The sequence below is a fragment of the Acomys minous genome (assembly GCF_964271855.1).
Source record: "Acomys minous genome assembly, chromosome: 3".
Lineage (NCBI taxonomy): Eukaryota > Metazoa > Chordata > Mammalia > Rodentia > Muridae > Acomys > Acomys minous.
In genome coordinates, this window is record NC_140485.1 from 27,278,681 (window position 1) to 27,304,187 (window position 25,507).

Below are 25,507 nucleotides of genomic sequence, written 5' to 3' on the forward strand. Positions count from 1 at the left end.
CACACATATGATCCCAGCATTTGCAAGGTAAAGGCAAGGAGACTGCAAGCTGGAGGCTAACCTGAGAAATGCAACAAGATCCTGTCTCAAAAAAAGGCACACACCTTTAATCCCAGGTGAATCTCTGAATTTGAGATCAGCCTGGTCTACAGGGGGAAATTCCAGGGCAGCCTGTCTTGAAAAACAAAATATAAATAAATAGGAAAGATCAGTTCAATTTAGACCAAATGAAAAGGCTTGCAAGAAGATTCATCAGCTAGAGATGCCTGGGTTAAGCCTGAGAACCTGCTTTTGATTCCTATAACCTCCACACTTGGGTCAGGGCACATACATGCACGCGCCCAGTGCGCAGACACATACATGCAAGCGCCCCATGCGCAGGCACACACAAGCACATGCAGACACAAAACGTTTCTTTAAATTCGAACTAGATGATAAGACTAGATTGCCACATTTTGCTGGCAATCCTAATTTACCATCTTAGCTTTCAGAACTGCTCATTTCAAACTGAGGCGATCACTAGAACTACTAGGTTGAGTCTTACCAGGCCTGGCGCACCATCTTCGTCACTGCTTTCCTTGTCCGCACCGACAGGTGCCGAATATGACGCGCTCCTGCGCTCCAGCTCGGTACTTTCAGGACGCGCATCCAAGGATGGCTTCAGCAGAAGGGATTCTGCCTCGGAAGACAAGGTCTTCTTCATCTTTGAAGTTAAAACCTTTCCGCAAGTTTTCTTCCGGCCAGTCTTCTTCCGCACCGCTGCAATGCTAGAATTCTTTTTAGCCGGGGATTCAGACAATTTAAATAGGCCTAGCTTGGAATTGCTGAGGGAAAATGGGAACAGATAAACCTTAGCTGTCTTTCCCAAAGTTGTAGTCTGTATTGGTCTCAGAGCCGTATATGCAGCATTCTCATTTTCTTTATATTTATTCACCTATTCGTGGCAAAAAAGGAAACAAGTATTAGGAATCCCAGATCCTATGTCCTTCCTTACAAGATACTAAACAACCCAGCACTCGGGAGGCAGAGGCAGGCGGATCGCTGTGAGTTCGAGGCCAACATGGCCTACAAAGCGAGTCCAGGACAGTCAAGGCTACACAGAGAAACCCTGTCTTGAAAAACCAAAAAAAAAAAAAAAAAAGATACTTAACAAATCTGCGCAAATAAATCTAATTCCTAACTCACAGTAACAGGATTGAAATTGATGGCCTTTTAGGAAACTTTTTCCCTCCTCCAAAATCTGGATCCTTAACTCTCTAACCTGAATGGAATTACTAAAGGTAAATTTCTCCTACCTAAGCCTGTAACTGAGGTGATTATGCAAAAAGTCAGGTTCAGGTTAGCTGTAATTGCTTAAAGCTGACAGAAACCCCTGCAAAGCAAAGGCAGGCAGCCAGGGGAAATGGGTTCTAAGTCCTACCTACCCTGCAGGTTTGGGTTTTTGTTAGGGGTCGGGGGCTGACTATAGCACTGGCTGGCCTAGAACTCACTATGTAAACCAGGTTGGCCTCGAACTCACAGAGTTCCACCTGCTTCCACCTCTAGAGTGATGGGATTAAAGGCAAACCTACCATTATTTCTGGAGTTAGTAGGAAATTTTCCTCAATGCTTAAGTACCTAATTTTCTTTTCTTTTCTTTCTTCTTTTTTTTTTTATTTTTTTATTTTTTTCTCTTTTGGTTTTTTCGAGACAGGGTTTCTCTGTATAGCCTTGGCTGTCCTAGACTCACTTTGAAGACCAGGCTGGCCTCGAATTCACAGTAATCCACCTACCTCAGCCTCCCAAGTGCTGGGATTAAAGGCGTGCGCCACCACGCCCGGCTTTTTTTTTTTTTCTTTTTTTTTTTTAAGGCAGGAATCACGGCTTTTCCTTGATGCCACGTGCCAGTGACTACCTCTCAGATCTCACCTGCACCTAGGAACACTGTGTGGAACCCACCTTTTCCTCAGCCTCAGCGTTGGACCCAGACATCTTTCATCAGCCACCGAGCTCTTCCCTCCGGAACCTAGGAGTGGGAAGGACCTCTCGTGATGTGGGCGGTCCCAAGGGAGGAGCCTCCAAAGGAAGCGCGTCTGGACTCCCAGGGCTGCAAACCCTTTTTTTTTTTTTCTTTGTGTGTGTGTTTTTGTTTTGTTTTGTTTTTTTCAAGACAGGGTTTCTAAGTGTAACAGCCTTGGCTGTCCTGGACTCGCTTTGTAAATCAGGCTGGCCTCGAACTCAGAGATCCTCCCGCCTCTGCCTTACAAATACTGGGATTAAAGACTGTGAGCAACCACGCCCGGCGCCGAACCCTTTAGGCGCCTTTTTTGTTTAGTATACTTGACCTCTCAACCCTCGGTTCGTTATATGGCTGTTACTAACCCTACAGCTCACCTTTTGAGTTGGACTAGCTGGCCTGCAAGCTCCAAGGACCCGCCTGGTCCACCCCCTGCATGCCGGCGCTTTTCCCTGATGCTGCAAAATCGAACTCAGTCCTTCAGGCTGAAGCAGCTAACTCTTACCTAATGAGCCATGTTTTGTTTTGTTTTGTTTTTTTAATACAGCACCCCTCTTTATAGCCCTAGATAGCCTTGTAAAGCTACTGCTTCCGCCTCACAAATGTGGGACCCAGGATCCCCATCAGCACTGTAATATTGAAGCTAGTTGTTCTCTAGATGTTGTTATTTAAAATACTGACTCAGCCCGGCACGGTGGCGCACGCCTTTAATCCCAGCACTCGGGAGGCAGAGGCTAGTGAGTCACTGTGAGTTCGAGGCCAGCCTGGTCTACAAAGGGAGTCCAGGACAGCCAAGGCTACACAGAGAAACCCTGTCTCAAAATATAAATATAATAAAAAATACTGACTCTTTAACTTAAAAAAACTATAGAGTTCATAATAAAGGGAACAGTTAAGCATGCTAACCCAAGCTAGGTGTGGTGGCATACTCCTTTAATCCCAGCACTCTGGAAGCAGAGGCAGGCAGATCGCTGTGAGCTCCAGGCCAGCCTGGTCTACAAAGTGAGTCCAGGACAGCCAAGGCTACACAGAGAGACCCTGTCTTGGGCGTAGGGGAAAAGCATGATGACCCAATTCTTGTCATCCTAAACCTGGGAGGTAGAGACAGACGGATCAGGAATTCAAAATTGTCATCAGCTACAAAGGAAGTTCAAGAGAGGCCTGAACTATATGAACCCCTGTCACAAAATGGGGGGAGGGAAAAGGTAAAGGAAAAAGGGAAACATTTGGGGCTGCCTGTTTTCCAAGTGCTGATAATGCTTGTGTAAATTGCACATGACTATCTGTCCACCTGTTTGTAACTAAAGAAAGACTAGAGGCGGCCAGTATGGACAAAAGCCTACAATCCATCCTCAGCACTGGTGTCACAGAGATAAACAGCAATCCAGTCAGTCTGGGCTACAGTAGCGGGGCTTTTTCTAGGGGCAGTGTCCTAAGAGGACTTGAAAAGCCAAAACACAGGCTGGCAAAGTAACTGGGTAGAATGTTTACCTAGAACATACAAAGGCCCTGGATTCTATTCCCCCACACACACACCTTACCAAGCCCAGCATGGGGACCACACCTGTAAACCAAGCTCTCCGCAGGTGAGCACAGGCGGACCAGAGCTTCCTGGGCACCCTGCATCACACAGCCAGGCATGGTGGCGCACGCCTTTAATCCCAGCAATTGGGAGGCAGAGGCAGGTTTAAGATGTAAATTCAAGGCCAGCCTGGTCTACAAAGGAAGTCCAAGACAGCCAGGGCTTGTTACACAGAGAAACCCTGTCCTGAAATGCCCCGCCCTCAAAAAAAACAGTTACAGGTCATATTGGGATACATAAAATATATTTTTAAAAAAGAAGCTAGAAGCCTCAGAATAAGGGTACTACCAAATAAGATTTCCATAAGCTGCCTTTTAGAAAGTCAGGGCCTTAGTAAAGTCTTTTCCTCAGATTCTCTTGACTTTCCTTGAACCACAACAATTATCTTCCCATTCCTTTTACTCCCCATGAAATTCCCTTCTCCAGGCTGTCTCACTCAGAACAGGCAAGTGTGCTGCTGCTGATCTTCACCTGCAGCCCAGCAACACACACTTGTAGGCTCTAAGTTTATAATTAATATTCTATGTCCAGTGAAGAGGCACACTTACGTAGAATACTAGCTATTCAGGAAGCTTAGGTTAAAATAAAAACAGGCAAAAACAAATAAATAAGCCTGTCTGGGTAACAGAGCTAAACACAGTCTCAAAATTAAAAGAAGAAAAAAAATAAAGATTTCTGCGGTTTAAGGCTTTTCTGGTGCTAAGCTTCGTCCTTGGTTTGCTCATTGAAAGCCCTCTCTACTTATTTTAAAGTTTACCATTTCCTTCCTTCACAGCAAGGCCCCGTTTTTAGAAAACGAGTAAAGTAATTTGATAATTATATTAATTGAAAGTTCTCTATAATATAGTACTCCCAGAATTTTCACTATGGAGACCAGCCTAGGCTCAGAGATCTGCCTGCCTCGGCATTCCAAATTCTGGAATTAAAGAAGTGTTCTGTTTTGGTTTTTGGGGCAGGATATCATTCTGTTACCCAGAATAGCCTCCAAAACGCTGCAGTCTTGCTTCACCCTCCCAGGTGCTGAAATTACAAGCGTGACCCACGTATCGGAGCTCAAACCCTTTTTAACTGAGCTTTTAACAATATTAACAGCCCCCTCACAATCCGCTCGGGTTCTTCAAAATAAGACAAATGAAACCTTTAATCAAAACGTTCCTAGACCTTACCAAAACCCAAAAGAAGCCACTGCCCGCCAGAAAGAGCTTCCAAATCTTGAGAAGTTAAAGGCGGGAAAGTTCCCTACCAAGACGCGCAAATTTCAATCTAGCCCTTTAAGAGGTCCGCGCTCAGCGTTCCTCCCCCCCAATATCCCACAATCCTCCGCTTGTGTATTTCCGGTTCCTCTAGCTCTGCCGGAAGTCGTTTCTGTCAGTCGCGCAGCGGTGTCCGGAGACGCTAGTTGGGAAGCGGTCTTCTGTTCCCTGGTCTTCGCTGTTGGGATTCAATCAAATTTTGGGAGTCTCCGCCGCAGCCGTCACCATGTCGGTCCCAAGCGCACTCATGAAACAGCCGCCCATTCAGTCTACGGCTGGGGCCGTCCCAGTTCGCAATGAGAAAGGTACTGGCTCCCCTCCCCTCTGGTCGGATCTTTACTTCTTTCATCCTCAGTGTCTCTCAAACCTGCCTTAGGCCGGCGATGCCGCCTCCGTCCCGCCTAAATTCTCACCCTTCATGTGGCCTCCAGATTGGGGGATGCAGGATCCATTTGCATCTATCTGATCGATTTAGTGAGATCCTCCCTCGAAAAAATAAAATTAAAGGAGGCTGGAGAGGTGGCTCAGCAGTTACGAGCACATAACTACTCTTCCAGAGGACCCGAGTTCAATTGCCAGCACCCACATTAGGAGACGCAAAAACCAACCTTAACCCCAAGCCCAGGGAGATCTGACACCTCTGGCCTCTGCAGGCACCTGCACTCGTGAACATATCTACACACTAAATAATAATAAATAGGGCTACAGATATGGCTCAGCCGTTAAAGGTTAAGCTCACAACCAAAACAATAAAAAAAAAATAAAAAAATTAAAAGATAAGTTTTAAAAAGTGAGCTAGAGGGGTGTGTGTGTGTGTGTGTGTGTGTGTGTGTGTGTGTGTGTGTGTGTGTGCCTATATGTCCAAAGTTAACTTTGATTTGCCCAGTTTGATTAAAAGGGTTTTCTCATGCTATGAGGTAATTTGATTAGTTTGTAACCTCATTCTGCTCACTGGGATTTGTTTGTTTGGGTTGGTTTGGTTTTTGGGTTTTTTTGAGACCGGGTTTCTCTGTGTAATAGCCCTGGCTGTCTTGGACTCTGTAGACCAGGCTGGCCTTGAACTCATGGCGGCGATCCACCTGCCTCTGCCTCCCGAGTGTTGGGATTAAAGTTGTGCTCCACCATGCCCGGCTTGTTTCTTACTTTTCTGTTGCTGTGATAAAACACCAAAGCAGTTTCTAAAAACAGAGTTTTACCTGGGCATGTGATTCCAGAGGACTGGCATCACTAACGGTGGCGCAAGGCACGGCGGCAGAAGCTGAGAGCGGAGGGCTCACATCTTGAAGAAACGCCAGCATGAGTGGCTGGGGGTGGGACACACAGGAGCACACAGGCACTGCTGTAGGAATGGTACGTGGCTTTGAGACCTCAAAGCTCGCTAAGGACATCCTTCCGTTTGCAAGGCCGCACCTCCTAAATCTACCCAAACAGCACCACCAACAGGAACCAAGTGTTCTGACATCTGAGCCTACAGGGACGGTCACATTTAACTCGCCTCTAAGGGCATTGTTGAGATGACAAAGTATGAATTTATAGGTGAATTTTCCTGCACTCTCACTGCTGCTCACATCCCCCTACTTCATTGTCCCCAAGGTCCCTCTTTTTTTTCTTTCTTTCTTTCTTTTTTTCTTTTTTTCAAGATTTATTTATTATTTATACAGTACTCTGCCTGCATGTTCACCTGCATGCCAGAAGAGGGCACCAGATCAGGGCATCAGACAACAGTGTCTATGACCTACCATGTGGTTGCTGGGGATTGAACTCAGGACCTCTGAAAGAACCGCCTGGGCTCTTAACCTCTGAGCCATCTCTCCAGTCCCCATGGCCCCTCCTGATGTCTCAGTGTTGCTATTATAAAGTGTCTTCTCTAGTACCTATGGGAAAGCACTGACAGGTGAATATGTAGTTGGATCATGCATTCAGGGTCTGTCCGCAAAGGCCAGGAGCTGAAGAGCGTTGGGGACGAGGATGCTGAATTAATGTTATCCTTCTTGTCCAGGTGAGATTTCAATGGAAAAGGTGAAGGTAAAACGTTATGTGTCTGGAAAGAGGCCAGATTATGCCCCTATGGAGTCCTCAGATGAAGAGGACGAAGAATTTCAGTTCATTAAGAAAGCTAAGGAACAGGAAGCAGAGCCTGAGGAACAGGAGGAGGATTCATCCAGTGACCCCCGACTTCGGCGTCTACAGAACCGCATCAGTGAAGACGTGGAAGAGAGGTAGTGACTAGAATGACGGTTGTCTGAGCTGAGACCTCTCGTGGAGATGCTAGGAGCTAATGTTTGTGCTTACTGTGTGCCGTATATGCTGTCCCCTGACAGTTACATGCTGATTGTTGCCGGCTGTACAGTGTCTTATACGATTGGTGCTGCTCTATTGCAGGCGAGGAGCCAAAGCAGCAGGGAGTCAGGGAATGACCAGAGTCATGTAGCCAGCATGGAGCTTCTAGGCTAATGGCTAATTCTCTGATAAAGATAATAGAGAACAGCATTTGCTGGTCTGTTGCAGGGAGTCTTTTTACTATAAAAATGTGTCATAAGATTTGAGAAACTAGAGCCAGGCATGGTGGTGCACACCTTTAATCTCAGCACTCAGGAGGCAGAGGCAGGTGGATCACTGTGAGTTCGAGGCCAGCCTGGTCTACAAAGTGAGTCTAGGACAGCCAAGGCTACACAGAGAAACCCTGTCTCGAATTTTGAGAAACTGATTTTATCCATATAGTTGTTTCTTGTTGTGCTGTAGCCCAGCATGGCCTGGAACTGGGCAGTGATCCTCCTGCCTCAGTTTTCTCAGTACAGATATTACAGGTATGAGCCACCACACCTTGCTCATCTACTTGTTCTAAAGACCAGTAAGTAAAAGTGACAAGTAGGAGGAAAGACACGGTATGGTGTGTGAGCTCCTGTTGGGAAGAGGAGCGCCCAGTTAGGGATCAGAGCAAGATAGCCTGACCTCAGTTCATAATGTTTTAGTTTGGGAGTGGTGGTGAGCTGTCTCAGCATGTAAAATTGCCTGCCCTGTAGGCCTGACAACCTGACCTCCGTCTTCTTTGAAACAGGCTCTTTGCTGCTGCTTCTACTCTCAGCATTGCTTAGTAGCCTGAAGTTCTTTAAATGGGGCTGAGGCCGCATGAGATTTCCCCCTTCTAACTTTGTACGTCTATTGGTATGGTCCTTGTTCGGGTCTTGTTTAGTCAGCCATGTTGCTAAGAATTGATGAGTATAGCTCCTCTGGCACTTCTAGGACATATACTTTCACAACAGACTTCCTGTTCCTCTGTCTTTCCGCTCCCTCTTTCATGACATTCCCCAAGCCTTAAGTGTGGCAGATATGTTGTAGAAGTTGTTAGTTGGGACTGGGTACCACATGATCACTTGTTCTTTGAATTTTGATTGGTTCTGGTTTTCTGTAATGGTCTTCTATTGCAAAGAAAGATTTCTTTGATGAGGGATAAGACCTATGCTTACCTGTGGGAATAAGTATAAATATTTAGAATGCACTTAGGAATTAAGCTGGTTTAGTAAAGTAGTAGTTATAAGTACTGAAAAATCTGTGACCTCAGGAGCTGGGAGTAGTTGGCTAGGTTTCCAATACCAGGCGTGATTTCTGTCTTGCTGAGCAAGACTTAAGTCCAATTAGAAAACTGTTGGTTGTGTAGGATGTGGTGGTGCACGCCTTTAATCCCAGCACTCTGGAGGCAGAGGCAGGCGGATCACTGTGCGTTCAAGGCTAGCCCGATCTACATAGTGAGTCCAGGACAGCCAAAGCTGTTGATTACCCCCAGGATATGTGTTATTATTGCTCCCATAAGTTTTCGTGCCATGCTGGTGGTTGTTGTAGTTAATAGGCATCATAGCTAGGTAGGAACTTCGGTTGCTTCCCTCCCTTGGAAACTTGCATGGTACCTTCTGGTACAATGAAAGCTAGTCCCCAGTGGAAGCTTTCAGATCAGATAGAACTTGGATTCTCCAGACCCTGTGTCTGAAGTGTATGGTGTCTTCAACCATGGTGGCTCCCCTTCAACCTCTGGGAAGTAACCAAGAGCAATAGTGATAGCCTATAATGTGTTTGGAATCTTTGGACTCCCCTGACCAACAAATTGGCCAGGTTTGGGGGTTTTGATTAGTTTGTGGCTGTTGAGGGGGGAAATGTTGTCAACTCATGTAAGAAATTTTCATATAAAGTGTATGTATATACATAGACTTATATGTGTTAATATGTAATTTTAGATAGGTAGCAATATCATTCCTTATGACTTTTTCAGATATAGCTATTGTTAACTGTTTTAGTTTCTTGAATCTGAACTTAGTTTTTCCATCTTTTTGGGTTTGTTTGTTTTTGAGACAGAGTTTCTCTGTGTAGCCCTGGCTGTCATGTACTCATTTTGTAGACCGTGATGGCCTTGAACTCACAAAGATCTGCCTTCTTCTGCCTCCCAAGTGCTAGTTTTTCCATCTTAAGACTACTCAATGTGAGCAGGGCAGTGGTGGAGCACACTTTTAATCCCAGCACTCAGGAGGCAGAGGAAGGCAGATTTCTGTGAGTTTGAGGCTAGCCTGGTCTACAGATTGAGTTCTGGGAAAGCAGGGCTACACAGGGCTACCCTGTCTCAAAAACAAAACAACCAAAACAGATGCTCAGTGTGATAGTCCACACCTGTTACCCCAGCGCTAGCGAGGCTAAAGCTGGAGGACTGCCATAGTGAACTATATCGCATGTAGCAGGCTAGCGAGGCTAAAGCTGGAGGACTGCCATAGTGAGCTACATCGCATGTAGCCGGCCAGCCTGAGCTCAAGAGTAAGACAGTGGGGACAGGGAGCAAATAGAACTTCAGGACACTCTGCAGCCAAGCACATGTGGTTGCCGTTCCCTTAATTATTTTGGCATTAATAGTACACTTGGAAATTCTGCTCTTTAGATTGGCTCGACACCGGAAAATAGTGGAACCTGAAGTAGTAGGAGAAAGTGACTCAGAAGCAGAGGGGGACGCATGGCGGATGGAACGAGAAGACAGCAGTGAGGAAGAGGAGGAAGAAATTGATGATGAGGTAAGAGGGGAAAATGGGACCAGTGCTCGTTTGTTGGGACTATAAAGGCACAAGCTTTGCTACTTTTGGCCAAACTTTGATTGTGTGTTTTATTTGTTGGGGATAAGACTGAAAATGAAATCATGATTACTAATGTCAGACTTTCTTTAATCTGTTGAAGTCAAAAAAGCTATGCCAGGGCTCAGTAGCTCGACTCAGACTTGGTGTACACAGAGCCTGAGTAGCTGACTAGATCTGTGCCTCGGCAGGAGATAGAGCGGCGGCGCGGCATGATGCGTCAGCGAGCACAGGAGAGGAAGAACGAAGAGATGGAGGTCATGGAAGTGGAAGACGAAGGACGCTCTGGGGAGGAGTCGGAGTCGGAGTCTGAGTATGAGGAGTACACAGACAGTGAAGATGAAATGGAGCCTCGACTTAAGCCTGTCTTCATTCGAAAGTAAGCATCTGCCAGACCTGCTAAGCCAGGCCTAGATTCCCAGCTACTCAGTAGGCTGAGCCAGGCGGGTTGCTAGTTCAAGGACAGCTGAGCTACAGAAGGAACTCAAGACAGGTGGACAGCTTAGGAAAACTCTTGATTCTACAAAAAAGAGACTAGCAAAAAGCCAGGCATGGCGGCGCACGCCTTTAATCCCAGCACTCGGGAGGTAGAGGCAGGTGGATCGCTGTGAGTTCAGAGGCCAGCCTGGTCTATAAAGCGAGTCCAGGACAGCCAGGGCTATTACATAGAGAAACCCTGTCTTGAAAATCAAAAAAAAGGAAAGAAACTGGTGATATAGGTCAGTGCTCCGTGTGTGCCTGGTGTGCACAGGGGTGTAGGTTCAGTCCCAGCAGAAGAAGGGGATAGTCGGACAAGGACACAATCTGCGTGATTCTGTTCTGGGTCTAGCAACGAAGGGTCCGTTTCCCGCCATTGCCTGCGATGGTCTTCCCAGTGCCTTAGCACTGTGGCAAAGGTGCTGAGAAGTAGCCAGATATTAGCAGAAAGGCCGAGCTTGTTTGCACATCCCCCTCTCAAATTAAAACCCACACATCCGCCTAAAGGTAATCGGGGTGAGTGTGTTTGTGTTTTGAGACACTCTTGCTGTGCGGCCTAAGCTAGCCTGAAATTCACTATGATGCCTAAGCTGGTCTCAGACTTGGGCTCCTCTTGCCCCAGCCTCCTAAATGCTGAGCTTACACGCATGTGCCACCATGCTGATGAGGTTTTGTTTTATTTTCATGGTCCTAGAGATGAAACCCATGCATATGCTAGGAAAGTGCTTTAACATATCTCCAGGGACAATCATGTTTTAAAAACAAAATTAAGCTTGTAAAACAAATTTCTGTTTCCTTCCTAATACCTAAGAATCCTACTACTTATAGTCAACCCAGCAGAATCCTTGTTAAGTAGTTAGTTACCAATGATTAAGGGAATTTTGGTGCTGTAATGACCTGGGATGAACCTGGACATTGTGGCATACACCTATAATCCTGGTATTTGGCAATAGTACATAGAATACTATCTCAAAGCATGCCAAGGTTCTAGGCCAGCCTGACTGTATAACAAAGCTCCAGGACTGCTTTGGAGGGTGAAAAGATGGCTCAGAAAAGTGCCTGTGTGAGGCTTACAGAGGCTACATGAGACTCTGCCTCAAAACAACAAAAACACCTAGGATGAACCAGGCCTGGTGATACAGCTCTGTAGTTCCAGCTGTTCAAGAGGCTGAAGGAAGAGGATACAATTTAAAGCCAGGTTGGACAATATAGTGTCACCTTGTGGGACCAGCAAGATGGTTCAGTGGGTAAAGGTACTTACTTGGTGACAAGCCTGATGCCTAATTTTAATCTCCAGTACCCACATAGTAGAAAAGAAAACCAATTCCCAAAAGTTGTTCTCTAACTTTCACCATCATGTATACATACATAATACAGTCAATAATAATATGGAGAGATGGCTCAGAGATTAGCACCTCTGGTTGTTCTTCCAAAAGACCTGGGTTCAGTACCCAGGAGCCATACAGTGGCTCCTGCCTGTGTATGACCCCAGCTCCAGGGAGTTTGATGTCCTCTTCTGGCCTCCATGGATACCAGGCTTGCACTCAGTACACAGACATTCATGTGGGCAAGACATCCAAACACCGGGGGGGGGGGGGGGGGGGGGTTGGTTTTTTGGTTTTTTGAGACAGGGTTTCTCTGGTAGCCTTGGCTGTCCTGGACTCACTTTGTAGACCAGGCTGGCCTCAAACTCACAGAGATTCACCTGCCTCTGCCTCACTGAGTGCTGGAATTACAGGCATATGCTACCGCGCCATTACCAGAAGAAGGAGAAGAAGCCATACTGCATTTAGGGATAGAGGAAACAGCTCAGTTGATAGACTACTGGCCTAGCTAGGCATTGTGGAAATTCATTTTAATCCTAACATTCTGGAAGGGTGAGGCAAGAGAATTGCCACGAGTTAGAGGCTAGCCACGCTACATAAAAGTCTTGTCAAGAGCTGAGCATGGTGGCACATACTTTAATCCCAGCACTCAGGAGGCATCTTGTCAAAAAACCAAACAAGGTGGCTAGAAAGATGGCTCAGCAGTGAAGGTCACTAGTTGTCTTCCAGGTTCACGTCCCAACACCCACATGACAACTAATAGCCACCTGTGACTTCGGTCCAGGGTATGCAGTGCCCTGTGCTGGCCTTTGTAAGCATTAAGAATGCGAGCTGGACATGGTATAGCAGTGGCACTCCATTAATGCCTGTACTCAGGCAGAGAGAGGCGGGTAGATCTGAGTTCCACACAGAGAGCTCAGGCCAGCCAGGCCTCTGAATGAAACCCTGTCTCAAAAAATAACTGAAAAGGGCTAGGAATATCACATGTTTAACCTGCCTGAAAGTCTAGATTTGGTCCTGGACTGGGGGGAAAGTAGAGCTGAGATACTTCCTGGTTTGGCCTCTGTCTCACTTGGACAGGAATAGGTCCAGAGGGACACAGTTTCCCTCTAAGGACTGTGGGAAATTAACAGGAGCTCTGTGATGCAGGAAGGACCGCGTGACAGTTCAAGAACGCGAAGCTGAAGCACTGAAACAGAAGGAACTGGAGCAGGAAGCAAAACGCATGGCTGAGGAGCGGCGGAAGTACACACTAAAGGTGCCGGGGGTGGCCGGGGCCGGTGCTGGGTCTGTGTGGGGACGCTACAGGAGAGGTGAGGTCCACTAGATGCTACAGGAGGGGTGAGGTCCACTAGACGCTACAGGAGAGGTGAGGTCCACTAGATGCTACAGGAGGGGTGAGGTCCACTAGATGCTACAGGAGGGGTGAGGTCCACTAGACACTACAGGAGGGGTGAGGTCCACTAGACGCTACAGGAGAGGTGAGGTCCACTAGATGCTACAGGAGGGGTGAGGTCCACTAGATGCTACAGGAGGGGTGAGGTCCACTAGATGCTACAGGAGGGGTGAGGTCCACTAGATGCTACAGGAGGGGTGAGGTCCACTAGATGCTACAGGAGGGGTGAGGTCCACTAGACGCTACAGGAGGGGTGAGGTCCACTAGACGCTACAGGAGGGGTGAGGTCCACTAGATGCTACAGGAGGGGTGAGGTCCACTAGATGCTACAGGAGGGGTGAGGTCCACTAGACACTACAGGAGGGGTGAGGTCCACTAGATGCTACAGGAGGGGTGAGGTCCACTAGACGCTACAGGAGGGGTGAGGTCCACTAGATGCTACAGGAGGGGTGAGGTCCACTAGACGCTACAGGAGGGGTGAGGTCCACTAGATGCTACAGGAGGGGTGAGGTCCACTAGACGCTACAGGAGGGGTGAGGTCCACTAGACGCTACAGGAGGGGTGAGGTCCACTAGACGCTACAGGAGGGGTGAGGTCCACTAGACGCTACAGGAGAGGTGAGGTCCACTAGACGCTACAGGAGGGGTGAGGTCCACTAGACGCTACAGGAGAGGTGAGGTCCACTAGACGCTACAGGAGGGGTGAGGTCCACTAGACGCTACAGGAGAGGTGAGGTCCACTAGACGCTACAGGAGGGGTGAGGTCCACTAGATGCTACAGGAGAGGTGAGGTCCACTAGATGCTACAGGAGGGGTGAGGTCCACTAGACGCTACAGGAGAGGTGAGGTCCACTAGATGCTACAGCAGGGGTGAGGTCCACGAGACGCTACAGGAGAGGTGAGGTCCACTAGACGCTACAGGAGGGGTGAGGTCCACTAGACGCTACAGGAGAGGTGAGGTCCACTAGATGCTACAGGAGGGGTGAGGTCCACTAGATGCTACAGGAGAGGTGAGGTCCACTAGATGCTACAGGAGGGGTGAGGTCCACTAGACGCTACAGGAGAGGTGAGGTCCACTAGATGCTACAGGAGAGGTGAGGTCCACTAGATGCTACAGGAGGGGTGAGGTCCACTAGACGCTACAGGAGAGGTGAGGTCCACTAGATGCTACAGGAGAGGTGAGGTCCACTAGATGCTACAGGAGGGGTGAGGTCCACTAGACGCTACAGGAGGGGTGAGGTCCACTAGACGCTACAGGAGAGGTGAGGTCCACTAGATGCTACAGGAGGGGTGAGGTCCACTAGACGCTACAGGAGAGGTGAGGTCCACTAGATGCTACAGGAGGGGTGAGGTCCACTAGACGCTACAGGAGGGGTGAGGTCCACTAGATGCTACAGGAGGGGTGAGGTCCACTAGATGCTACAGGAGAGGTGAGGTCCACTAGATGCTACAGGAGGGGTGAGGTCCACTAGACGCTACAGGAGAGGTGAGGTCCACTAGATGCTACAGGAGGGGTGAGGTCCACTAGCTCAGTTGGTTTCCTTACGCAGATTGTAGAAGAAGAGACCAAGAAAGAGCTGGAGGAGAACAAGCGCTCCCTCGCCGCCCTGGATGCGCTCAACACTGATGATGAAAACGACGAGGAGGAATATGAGGCGTGGAAAGTCCGAGAGCTCAAAAGAATCAAAAGGGACAGAGAAGACCGGGAAGCGTGAGTAATGGGATGGGCTTAGACTTGACTCCTCAAACGCTTTATCTGTGAACAGCTAAGACCTCTTTAGTTTCCTGCTAAACACAACAATTGCTGTTTTCTCATGTTGTGACTCAGTTCTGTGTTTTTCTAAATTGTGGAGGTTGACTATGCAGTTCCTCTAGTAGGCTCTGTGGCTCACCGTACGATCCCTCAGGCTGGAGGACTGACACAAGCCCTTCTCTGGCGTGTCTCACAGTTGTGCTGGCTTTTGAGCTAGATGTCGCATTTCTCCTTGGTTGCTATTTTCCTCTTCTTTCTTCTTTTTCTTTTTTCTTTCTTCATCTTCTTTGAGGCAGGGTCCTTCGCTGGCCTAGACCTTGCTGTATAGTCTAAACTGGCCTAAAACTCGCAGAAATCCACCTGCCTCTGCCTCCTGAGTGCTGGGCTTAAAGGTGTAAGGCACCATGCCAGGCTTGAGATTTTTTAATTATGTGTCTATGTGTGCAGATGTGTGGGGATATGAACTTGTGTGAGTGTAGTTGCCTGTGGAATCCAGAGTAAAGGGCGTCACATCCCCTATAGCTGGAGTTACTCTTTGACTTTTGTTGTTTTTTAAAACAGTGTTCTGAAGGGCTGGAGAGATGGCTCGGAGGTTAAGAGCACTGACTGCTCTTCCAAAGATCATGAGTTCAATTCTAAGCAACCAAATATTGGCTCACAACCATCTATAATGAGATCTGGTGCCCTCTTCTGGCATGTGGGCAGAAGGCTGTATACATAATAAATAAATAGTCTTTTAAAGGGGGGATGGGATGAATGGGTGGTGCATGCCTTTAATCCCAGCACTTGGGAGGCAGAGGCAGGCAAATCATTGTGAGTTCGAGACTAGCCTGGTCCACAAAGCTAGTCCAGGACAGCTCAGAAAAAACCAAGGGGGAGAAAAAGAGTGTTGTAGGCAGGTGTGGTGGCACACAGCTTTAACCCCAGCAGAGAAGGCAGAGGCAGGCCTGAGCTACAGAGGGAGTACAGGACAGCCAAGACTACACAGAGAAACCCTGTCTCGGAAACCAAAAAAATATCTTGAGCCTCTGTTCCTGTGACTGTGCCTCCTGATTGCTAAGTTATAAGCATGTGTGGCCCTGTGCGCAGGTTCTATGTTGCTAGAGATAGGACCCAAGGCTTCACGCACTGAGCCTCATCAACCCTTGTGCTAGACTTCAAAAGAGGATGTGGCCTTCCTTTCTCCCCAGAATAAGGTTTAAAATCCACTGTACAGCCAGGCATGGTGGCACACACCTTTAATCCCAGCACTTAGGGAGGCAGAGGCAGGTGGATCACTGTGTGTTTGAGGCCAGCCTGGTCTACAAAGCAAGTCCAAAACAGCCAAGGCTATCCAGAAAAAACCTTGCCTGAAAAAAAAACCAAAAAATAAAATAAAACTCACTTTACTTAATATTGATGATCCTTAATTTGTGACATGTGCTATATGGATTACAGTATGCTTATGAAGGATTATGAGCTAAGTCTTAGCATTTATTTTGAATTCATCCTATTTTTGTTTTAGAAGCTAATGTATTTCAGGGAAGACAGAACTAGTGTTGTAAAATTAAGCAGCATTAATATGTCTAGAAAGGCTGAGTCAACTTTGGGACATTTAGAGTCTGGGCAAACATAATAATGAAAACCGACTCATGTTTTTGTTTATTGGACTTCTGATCTTGACTTGTGACCCACAGTGACAAGAACTAAATCTGCAGTGAGGTATAGCAGCAAGAGCCTGTCTGTAACACCAGCAGTTGGGAGACACAGTGTGTGTTGAGAGGTCCAGGCCAGCCACATATCAGACCTGCTATGAATGAATGAAGTGTGGGAAAGTGGATAATGGCTGAAAGAAGATGGGACGGTTATATTTAGATATTTGGGCTTTCTGAATTTGGAAAAATACTAATACTGTTGCTCTCTGGATAGGCTTGAAAAGGAAAAAGCAGAAATCGAACGCATGCGAAACCTGACTGAGGAAGAAAGGCGGGCTGAACTTCGGGCAAATGGCAAAGTCATTACCAACAAAGCTGTTAAAGGCAAATACAAGTTTTTGCAAAAATATTATCACCGGGGTGCCTTCTTCATGGTAAGTGCACGAGGGTTCAAAAAACTAGACAGCTAGACAGTAGGAGTAACATGCAAGCATATGCAGCCTCTTGACATTGTCATCTATACACTAAGAACCTCATAATTAAGTTACCCAAAAAGGCCAGATGGTGGTGGCGCACGCCTTTAATCTCAGCGCTTGAAAGGCAGAGGCAGGCAAATCTCTGCATTCAAGGCCAGCCTGGTCTACAGAGTGAATTCTAGGACAGCTAGGGCTACACAGAGAAACCTTGTCTCAAAAACCAAAAATATGTAACCCCAGCACTCGGGAGGCAGAGGCAGGTGGATCTTTGTGAGTTCAAGGCCAGCCTGGTCTGAAAAAAAGAAAGCTACCCAAAAAGAAGTCTCAGTAAGATACTTAAAATAGTAGGTTTACAGTTTTGTGTTGGGCCACATTTGTAGTTATCTAGTGCACAGTCAGCCCAAACCCCTTTGAGTCCTTTTCCCCTAGAGTGAGGATGCATTGCTTTTTGCCTCTGAAGAATCTGGACACAGCGAAAAGCATTAATAAAAGGAAGCAGCCAGAACCCATTAACTGCTTTGTTGTCAAGTCAGCTCTCAAAAAGCTGCTGAGCAACATGAAGAAAGTGATGCTGTGTCTGTATACTCCACTAATTAGGTCCACCAAACCCTTAGAAATCTTTTCATAGCCAAATGTATTACATGTATATGAAAAGCAAGCTCTCCACCGGGTGTGGTGGTGCACATCTTTAATCCCAGCACTCTGGAGGCGGAGGCGGAGGCAGGCAGATCGCTGTGAGTTCAAGGCCAGCCTGATCTACAAAGTGAGTGTAGGACAGCCGGTGTTACACAGAGAAACCCTGTCTCAAAAAACAAGCTCTCCTCATCTGGATAAAGAATAAAATAACCTTTGAGGTAAAATTATTTTAGAAAAAAGTAAATTAAAAATCAGAAATTGTTAAACTCGGCCAGGTGTGGTGGCACTTGCCTTTAATGCCAGCAGAGGCAGAAGCAGGTAGATCTCTGTGAGTTTGAGGCCAGCCTGGTCTTCATATTGAGTTGATGAAAGTTCTGTAAGGATTTTGAAAAGGCAGCCGTTACATGTCATAGAAGATTGAAAAGAGACCTGGAACTAGGATTATAGTTTGTTTTAGCAGAGCATTGTGTAGAGTGTGCGGATATTCAATCCCTAACCACAAAGAGAAGATTTGCCAGACAAGGTGGTGCATCCCTGTAATCACAGAGCCTGGGGGCAGAAAAGGGAGAACTGAGAGGTCAAGGTTCCAACCTTATTTATCAAGTTCCACCAAACTTCCTCTTAAACTCCCAGAAATCCACATGCCTCTACCTCTCCTGGGATTAAAGGCATAGGCACTGCACCAGGCACAAGAGCCTGCCTTTAAACAACAAAGAACACAGAAGACTACCATTAATGGCACACACCTGAAATCAGCACTCAGGATGCAGGTAGAAAGACTGTTAAGTTCCAGATCAGGAGGCAACATATAAGAATAACACCTCATCTTGGAAAAATCCAGGAAAAAGAGAGAACCAATGACATTTTTTTTCAAGACAGGGTTTCTCTGTGTAGCCTTGGCTATCCTGGACTCACTTTATAGGCGAGGCTGGCCTTGAACTCATAGTGATCTGCTTGCCTCTGCCTCCCAAGTGCTGGGATTACAGGCATGCGCCACATGCCTGGCTCCAATGACATTTTTTCAAGGCGTAAATATAAGAGTTGCATTTTAGAAATGTTGATGTGAGGGCTAGAGAGATGGCTCAGTGTTTAGAACACTAGCTAATCTTCCAGGAGACTTCACATGAACCCTCTTTTGGCCTCAGTGGTCACCAGGCACACACATGGTGCACACAGATACAACAGGCAAAACACCCATAAAGTAATTTTTAAATTTTTTAAGGAAAGAAAGTCTACAGTCTGGGTGGTTAGTTCTAGGATGTGGTAAATGAGAGTACAGGAGATACTCAGAAATCATGATCTAGACCATTGAGAGAGTGATGCTCCTACTTAGAAAAAGTAAAACCAGGGAGAGAAGCTGACTTGAAACATGAGGATGGTTTTCACTCACTGTATTTCAAGCTCTGATACAGTGTCCAAGTAAAGGTAGCCATTCAAAAGGATTGGAGACTTGGGCGTACCCAGCTGAAGCTGCATGAAATGCGCACAGTGAGTGCAGGAGCAGACGCAACAGCATGAGAAAAACACCGTCTCCCCAGCCAGACACAGCTCTTGAAGAAAAGCTCACCACCCTCTGGATCCTTTGTGTTATTTGGTTTGCATAAATTGGAATTACAACAGACTGATAAGATTCTCTTCCACAGGATGAGGATGAGGAAGTCTACAAGAGAGATTTTAGTGCACCTACTCTGGAAGACCATTTCAACAAAACCATTCTTCCAAAAGTCATGCAGGTATGGAGGTTCTCAGAAACAGGGCAGACTGGCTGGGGGCTGAGGCCTGAGGTGTTTGGTGTTGTAACCTTCCATCTTCTTTCAGGTCAAGAATTTTGGACGGTCTGGTCGTACCAAGTACACCCACCTTGTGGATCAAGATACCACTTCCTTTGACTCTGCATGGGGCCAAGAGAGTGCCCAGAACACAAAGTTCTTCAAACAGAAGGCAGCTGGAGTACGTGATGTATTTGAACGACCATCCGCAAAGAAGAGGAAAACCACTTAGGCTTCGACTACTTACTCCAGCTGCGGGACACAAGGGGATCTGGTCCTCAGTTTTCTTTAACGATTATTTACGTAGTTCTTGTATAGAGCCTTCTGGACTTGCTGCCATAACTTGTGTTTGAAGGTGCTTTGGGAAAGGTTTGGACTCATACTGAGAAACCACAAAAAAGCACTAACCAGGTAGGATTAGAGGCTTCCCACTTAAAACCATTTCTGAGAAATCTTAGGTTTCTCTCCAGTGGCTTCCCATATTGACTTGGGACTGTTTTGAGTTTGTTTCCCAGCACCTTAACGTGGATCAGATTGTGGACGTGTGAGGATGGCTACAAGGAGGCTATCAGGAAGGCCAAGCTCAGCCCAACCGGGTTTTGTATTTGAGGTGTTGAATCTACTTTTCTAAGTAAATATACTTTTTGATCTATGTATGTGTAAGAGAGGGGCATGGGGAACCACACCAGAAATACTCTTACTATATTATTGGAAACAAAATGTATAATCTGACAACTCAACCCAGTAAACAGAGGCTGGGTATGGTGGCACATGGTTTTAATCCCAGCACTCAAAGAAAGAGACCCATGTAGATCTCTTGTTCAAAGCCAGCCAGAACTGCATAGTGGACCCTGTCTCAAAAAGAAAAGGAAAAAGATCCAGAGAGATGGTTTAGACGTTAAGAGCACAGTGTGTTCTTCCAAAGGTCCTGAGTTCAACTCCCAATAACCACATGGTGGTTCACAACCATCTGTAATAAGATCTAGTGCCCTCTTCTGGCGCACAGGTACATACGTGGGTGGAATGTTGTATAAATAATAGTCTTTTTAAAAAACCACCACAACAAAAAAAACTAGTAACTAAAAGTATAGCTAGGGGAGGTGGTGGCACACACCTTTAATTCCAGTACTCGGGAAGCAGAGGCAGGCGGATCTCTGTGAGTTCAAGGCCAGCCTGGTCTACAAAGTTAGTCCAGGACAGCCAAGGCTACACAGAGAAACCCTGTCTTGAAGGCGGGGGGGGGGGGGGGGGGAGTATAGCTAGGCATAATGGTAACTCCAGTACTTGGGAAGTAGAACAGGAAAATCAAGAGTTTAGTTTTCTAACCTGGGCTTAATAGCATAATCCCTGAACTCTGGAGGCGGGAACAGGTAGATTTCTGAGTTCAAGGCCTCCCTGATCTATAGATGCAGTTCCAGGACAGCCAGGGCTATACAGAGAAACCTTGTGTGTGTGTGTGTGTGTGTGTGTGTCTGTCTGTCTGTCTGTCTATTTTCTTTTATGTGCATTAGTGTGAGGGTGTTGGATGCTCAGGTACTGGAGTTAACAGACAGTTGTGAGCTGCCATGTGGAAGCTGGGAATTGAACCCGAGTCCTTTGGAAAAGCAGGCAGTGCCCTTAACCTCTGAGCCATCTCTTCAGCCCAGAGAAGCCTTGTCTCAAAAAATAAATTAAAAATAAAGAGTTCAGGCACCTGGCATGATGGTGCACACCTTTAATCCCAGCACTCAAGAGGCAGAGGCAGGCAGATCACTTTGAGTTGGAGGCCAGCCTGGTCTACACAGTGAATCTAGAACAGCTAAGGCTACACAGAGAAACCCTGTCTCAAAAAAAAATAAATAAATAACCTAACCTACATAATTCAAGGCTTACTTAGACTATATGAGACTGTCTCAAAAAATAAAGCAGTAAATAAAATATAGCAGGGAAGTAGGCAAAGCTCTTTTCCCTATACTAGAATTTGAACCCAGGTCCTGGCGCACGCGCGCGCGTGTGTGTGTGTGTTTAAGCAAGGTCTCACTAATTCTACTCTGGCTGAAATCAAGACATTTCACTGGGTAAAGACCCCTGCCAGCAAGTCTAGCAAATTAAATTTGATCCCACAGACCCACGTAGAGGTAGAAAACCCAATCTAGGGGCTGGATGGCTCAGTGGTTAGGAACACTGCTCTTCAGAGGGCAAGGTACAATTCTAGTAACCCACGTGGCAGCTCACGACTCTGTAATTCCAAGATCTGATACCCTTACACAGACATACATGCAGGCAAGACACAAATGCACATAAAATGAAAGTAAGTTTTGTTTTTTTGTTGTTGTTGTTTTGTTTTTGTTTTTTTTTTTTTAAAGAGAAGCTGGAGAGGTGGCTCAGAGGTTAAGAACACTGTCTGCATTTCCAAAGGTCCTGAGTTCAATTCCTAGCAGCACAGGGTGGCTCACAACCATCTATAATGAGATCTGGTGCCCTCTTCTGGCGAGCAGACACATGTGCAGGCAGAACACAGTATATGTAATAAATAAATCTTTTAAAAAATTAAAAAAAAAAAAGCCAGGTGTGGTGGCATACACCTTTAATCCCAGCATTAGGGAGGCAGAAGCAGGTGGGTCTTTGAGTTTGAGGCCATACAGGTCTACAGAGTTCCAAGAGGGCTAGAGCTAACAGAGAAACCCAGTTTCAGGGGGAAAAAAAAAGAAAAAAAAAACAACAACAACAAACAAAAACTTGTGTGCCTGCCACCATAATGGGAACTAAGTCTAGGTCCTTATATATGCCAGGCAAGTACTCAACCAGATTATATCTCGGGCTCTTGCCAATTCATGTTTTGATCGTCCTTTGATCTCAAGAACAAACTCAAAAATTAAACAGTAAGTAGCACCCAGATTTATTTTATGAGCAAATTTCTATGTATTTAGTTGTCCTTGTTCTCTACATTGTAGACTTGTGTAGAACACTGAGTCCCATTCCTACTACTATGCTGTGCGTAGCACCCCACAGCTGTCAATACTGGAGTTCAGTCCGCTTGCCCTTGTAATAGTCACTGTGTAACCACCATGCACAGAATGAAATGTCATCAGCTCTGGTAGGCAGAGGCAGGTGGATCTCTGAGTTCGAGGCCAGCCAGGCAGGGCTACACACAGAGAAACCCTGTCTCTATAAATCAGACTGGGCCAGTAGTACTTAACTGTTAGTCTGTTAGTTCCAATTACCTGAAGCTGAAAGAGGATTGTTTCACCCCAAATTCAAGACAAGACTGGACAATATAATGAAAAATAGCCTCCAGATTAAAGGTGTAGCTCAATAGTAGAGTGCATGACCTAGGAAGAAGACCTTAGCTTTTATTCTTAGCATCACCAAAAAGCATCAAAAATACGGTATCCTTTCATGTCCTTAAAACAGCTCTACACAGCCTACTCATAACCAGGCAATGGTGGTGCATTCCTTTAGATGCAGTTTGAGGCCATCCTGGTCTACACAGTTGAGTTCTAGGGCAGCCAGGTCTATAGAGAAACCCTGTGTCAAAAAAAATGATAAACGATCAGTTATAGGCTATTGACAAACTGTCATAACTTACATAAAAGTGTAAGTAATTACTAAAAAATAAAGGTAAGCGCTGAGGCAGATGGGACACACAGCTGAGGCAGACAGGTCACAAGTTCCTGTCCAGCTTCAGCTACATCGCAATCCCATGGCGAAAAGAAATTACAAATTCAAGCCAGTAGTCAGGTGGCGGCGGCGGCACATGCCTTTAATCCAGTACTCAAGAGGAAGAGGCTGGCCTGGTCTACAAAGCTGGTCCAGGACAGCCAAGGATACACAGAGAAATCCTATCTTGGGGGGAAAAAAGAACATTCAAAAAACTGTGGGTATGTGTGTGCATGAGCCCATATGTGGGCTTGTGGGAGTTACTGGGAACCCAAATTCAGATCCCTTTTGCTTTGAGGCAGGTACTTACTGAGCCATCTCTCCAGTCTTGATCCATCATTTTGAATAGTCCCATCTCTAGAACCTAAATTTTTACTCCAATTGTTATAAATGGGGTTGGTAACTCAAAGTCCCTAAGTAGGAGATAGTCTTTTGGTATTGATAAACAAGCCTGGAGAGTTGGAAAGAGTGGCTGAAACTGCATCTCTCAAGTGATATTAGTGAGGTGATCTGAGTTTGAAAACAGTCTGAGCTTACATAGGAAGAAAATATAAGAAAAATAAAAATGTGTAAGCTATCCTAGAAACACATGCTTTGGGATTTTGCAGAGGATCCACATATACTCTCTATTGCCAAGAGCTAGTCAGATGACTACCACCTAGACTCTGTCACTAGGGCTGGTGAGATGCCTTGGTGTTAACAGGTAGTGGAACTGTCATCTCACGAAGAACACTATGACAAAGTGTCCAGACAGACCCATACAAAAGAAGAGTAATAAAAATAGAGCCATATTTGAACATTTGGTACTTCTTTATATTGATTGTTTATACAGTTTCATCAAGGTCCAACACAGAAACTGACAACAAAATAGAATATATAATGCGTTTGATCCAAGATAAAACTGGAAAAAAGAAGAAAACACTTTATTTTAGGAAATCAGTCCAGAATGTCTAAAAAGCACATCATCAGTTGGTTAGGGCAATAAGAGCCTCCACCACATTGCCCATGTGTTCCCTCAAGCTCCTCTCTGCAGCTGCTCTAGAGATCTCCATCTCTGTCATCTGCAAGAAAAGGATAAATCATGTCACTGACGCCTCTTAGACATAACGGGGCCAACAAACTAGCTCCACTTGTTTCAGGGACCCAAGTTAGGGCCAACTTCTCCAGCATTACTACTCACTATCAACTCCAGATCTTCCTTCTTGATGGTGACCTTCGCCAGTTCCTTCTCCCTGCAAACACATGTGATGTCCATATGCACCTCTCTCCATTCCCGACCTCTGCGATAAACTCTCAGAAGGAACATTCCCGGCTACATACAGTAAATGGGTGGCGCACGCCTTTAATCCCAGCACTTACTGGGGAGGCAGAGGCAGGTGGATCTTTCTGAGTTCAAGGCCAGCCTGGTCAACAAGTGAGTCCAGGACAATCAAGGCTACATAGAGAAACCCTGTCTCAAAAAACAAAAACAAGAGAAAAATAATCAAACGCCTCCACTCTTTCCCTGAGGGTGTTTGTTTGTTTGTTTGTTTGTTTTGAGACAGGGTTTCTCTGTGTAGCCTTGTCTGTTCTGAAACTCACTGTAGGCCGAATGTTCTGGAACTCACAGAGATCCGCCTGTCTCTGCCTCCCAAGTCCTGGGGTTATAGGCATGAGCCACCACCCCCCAGCCTTTCCTCGATGTTTTACAGTAAGGTACATGTGAGGCTTTCCTTCCACTAACAAAGTTATAAAGCATAGATGTTTAGGAATTGGTTAAAGATTTAACCTGGAGAGCGAGGACCGGCCTCGCTGGCGGTGTGCGCTAAACTTACCGCTCCTGTTTGGCCTTTTGTTCCCTGGACCTTCTGTCTCCAATGACTGACATAGCCTGAAGAAACACAAGTCCAGTTATCTACAATCGTGCGACCCAAATTTTCTGATCTAAAACAAGATACCAAAAGTGAAAACCACCTGGTGGTTCAAGTATTGGCAATGACTGGTTTTCAGGTCCAAATTAGGTGCACGCTTAATTCCGTGCACTTGAGATCCATTTCAGCCCAATCTTGATCAAATTCTTAAGAAAGCCGCAGGCTGGGTGAGTGCTGTTGCTTAGTCCCAACTTACTGCCAAATCCCACTATCGCCATCTGCGGTCCCCGAACCGAGCAAACCAGTCAGCTTCATTTCACCCGCACCCCGTTCTCAAGCCCACTCCTACAAGCTCCCGGCCAACCTCACCGTCTCCAGATTCGAACTCTGGATCTCCTTCTCCTCCGCATAGTCAGTGACCCGCTCCAAGTCAGCAGCACCACTGTCATGCTTCCGTGGCTTCTCGGGAGGCCGCTCCGGGCCGCTGGTCTCGGTCTCTAACTCCAGCTCCACATCTCCCTCGGTCGCCATTTTGATCTCACCGCGCCGCCGCAAAAGCTGCCGCTTCACAACTTCCGGCAACCCTCAGCTTCCGCCCAGATAAGGGGCGGGGCAGG

The 25,507-nt window shown here is 46.4% G+C and overlaps 3 protein-coding genes across 5 annotated transcripts in view; 1 reads left to right on the top strand and 2 right to left on the bottom strand.

Annotated features, from left to right (window-relative positions):
• Positions 1–4,870, bottom strand: part of WDR76 (WD repeat domain 76) — a 48,164-nt gene extending 43,294 nt beyond the window's left edge. The window contains exons 1-3 of one of the 3 annotated variants that reach the window (XM_084774307.1): positions 4,745–4,853; positions 1,939–2,005; positions 545–934 (exon numbers count right to left, since the gene is read on the bottom strand). In XM_084774307.1, coding sequence (XP_084630433.1) covers positions 545–934; positions 1,939–1,971 — 423 coding nt within the window. In that variant the 5' untranslated portion in view covers positions 1,972–2,005; positions 4,745–4,853. Of the gene's footprint in view, positions 1–544; positions 935–1,938; positions 2,006–4,126; positions 4,718–4,744 lie in introns of those variants that run through there. The other 2 variants (XM_084774308.1, XM_084774309.1) reach the window with 2 other exon arrangements.
• A 55-nt stretch (positions 4,871–4,925) lies between these two features.
• Positions 4,926–20,053, top strand: MFAP1 (microfibril associated protein 1). The gene is made up of 9 exons (XM_084774322.1): positions 4,926–5,136; positions 6,831–7,050; positions 9,750–9,879; positions 10,128–10,315; positions 12,888–12,996; positions 14,684–14,844; positions 16,795–16,954; positions 19,276–19,365; positions 19,451–20,053. Exons 1-9 carry the CDS (start codon positions 5,058–5,060, stop codon positions 19,631–19,633), a joined length of 1,320 nt encoding a protein of 439 aa, XP_084630448.1. The 5' UTR covers positions 4,926–5,057; the 3' UTR covers positions 19,634–20,053.
• Positions 20,054–23,831: 3,778 nt separating this feature from the next.
• HYPK (huntingtin interacting protein K) lies at positions 23,832–25,469 on the bottom strand. The gene is made up of 4 exons (XM_084774332.1): positions 25,260–25,469; positions 24,855–24,910; positions 24,221–24,272; positions 23,832–24,101 (listed from the first exon to the last, which is right to left on the bottom strand). Exons 1-4 carry the CDS (start codon positions 25,419–25,421, stop codon positions 24,006–24,008), a joined length of 366 nt encoding a protein of 121 aa, XP_084630458.1. The 5' UTR covers positions 25,422–25,469; the 3' UTR covers positions 23,832–24,005.
• Positions 25,470–25,507: the final 38 nt, after the last annotated feature.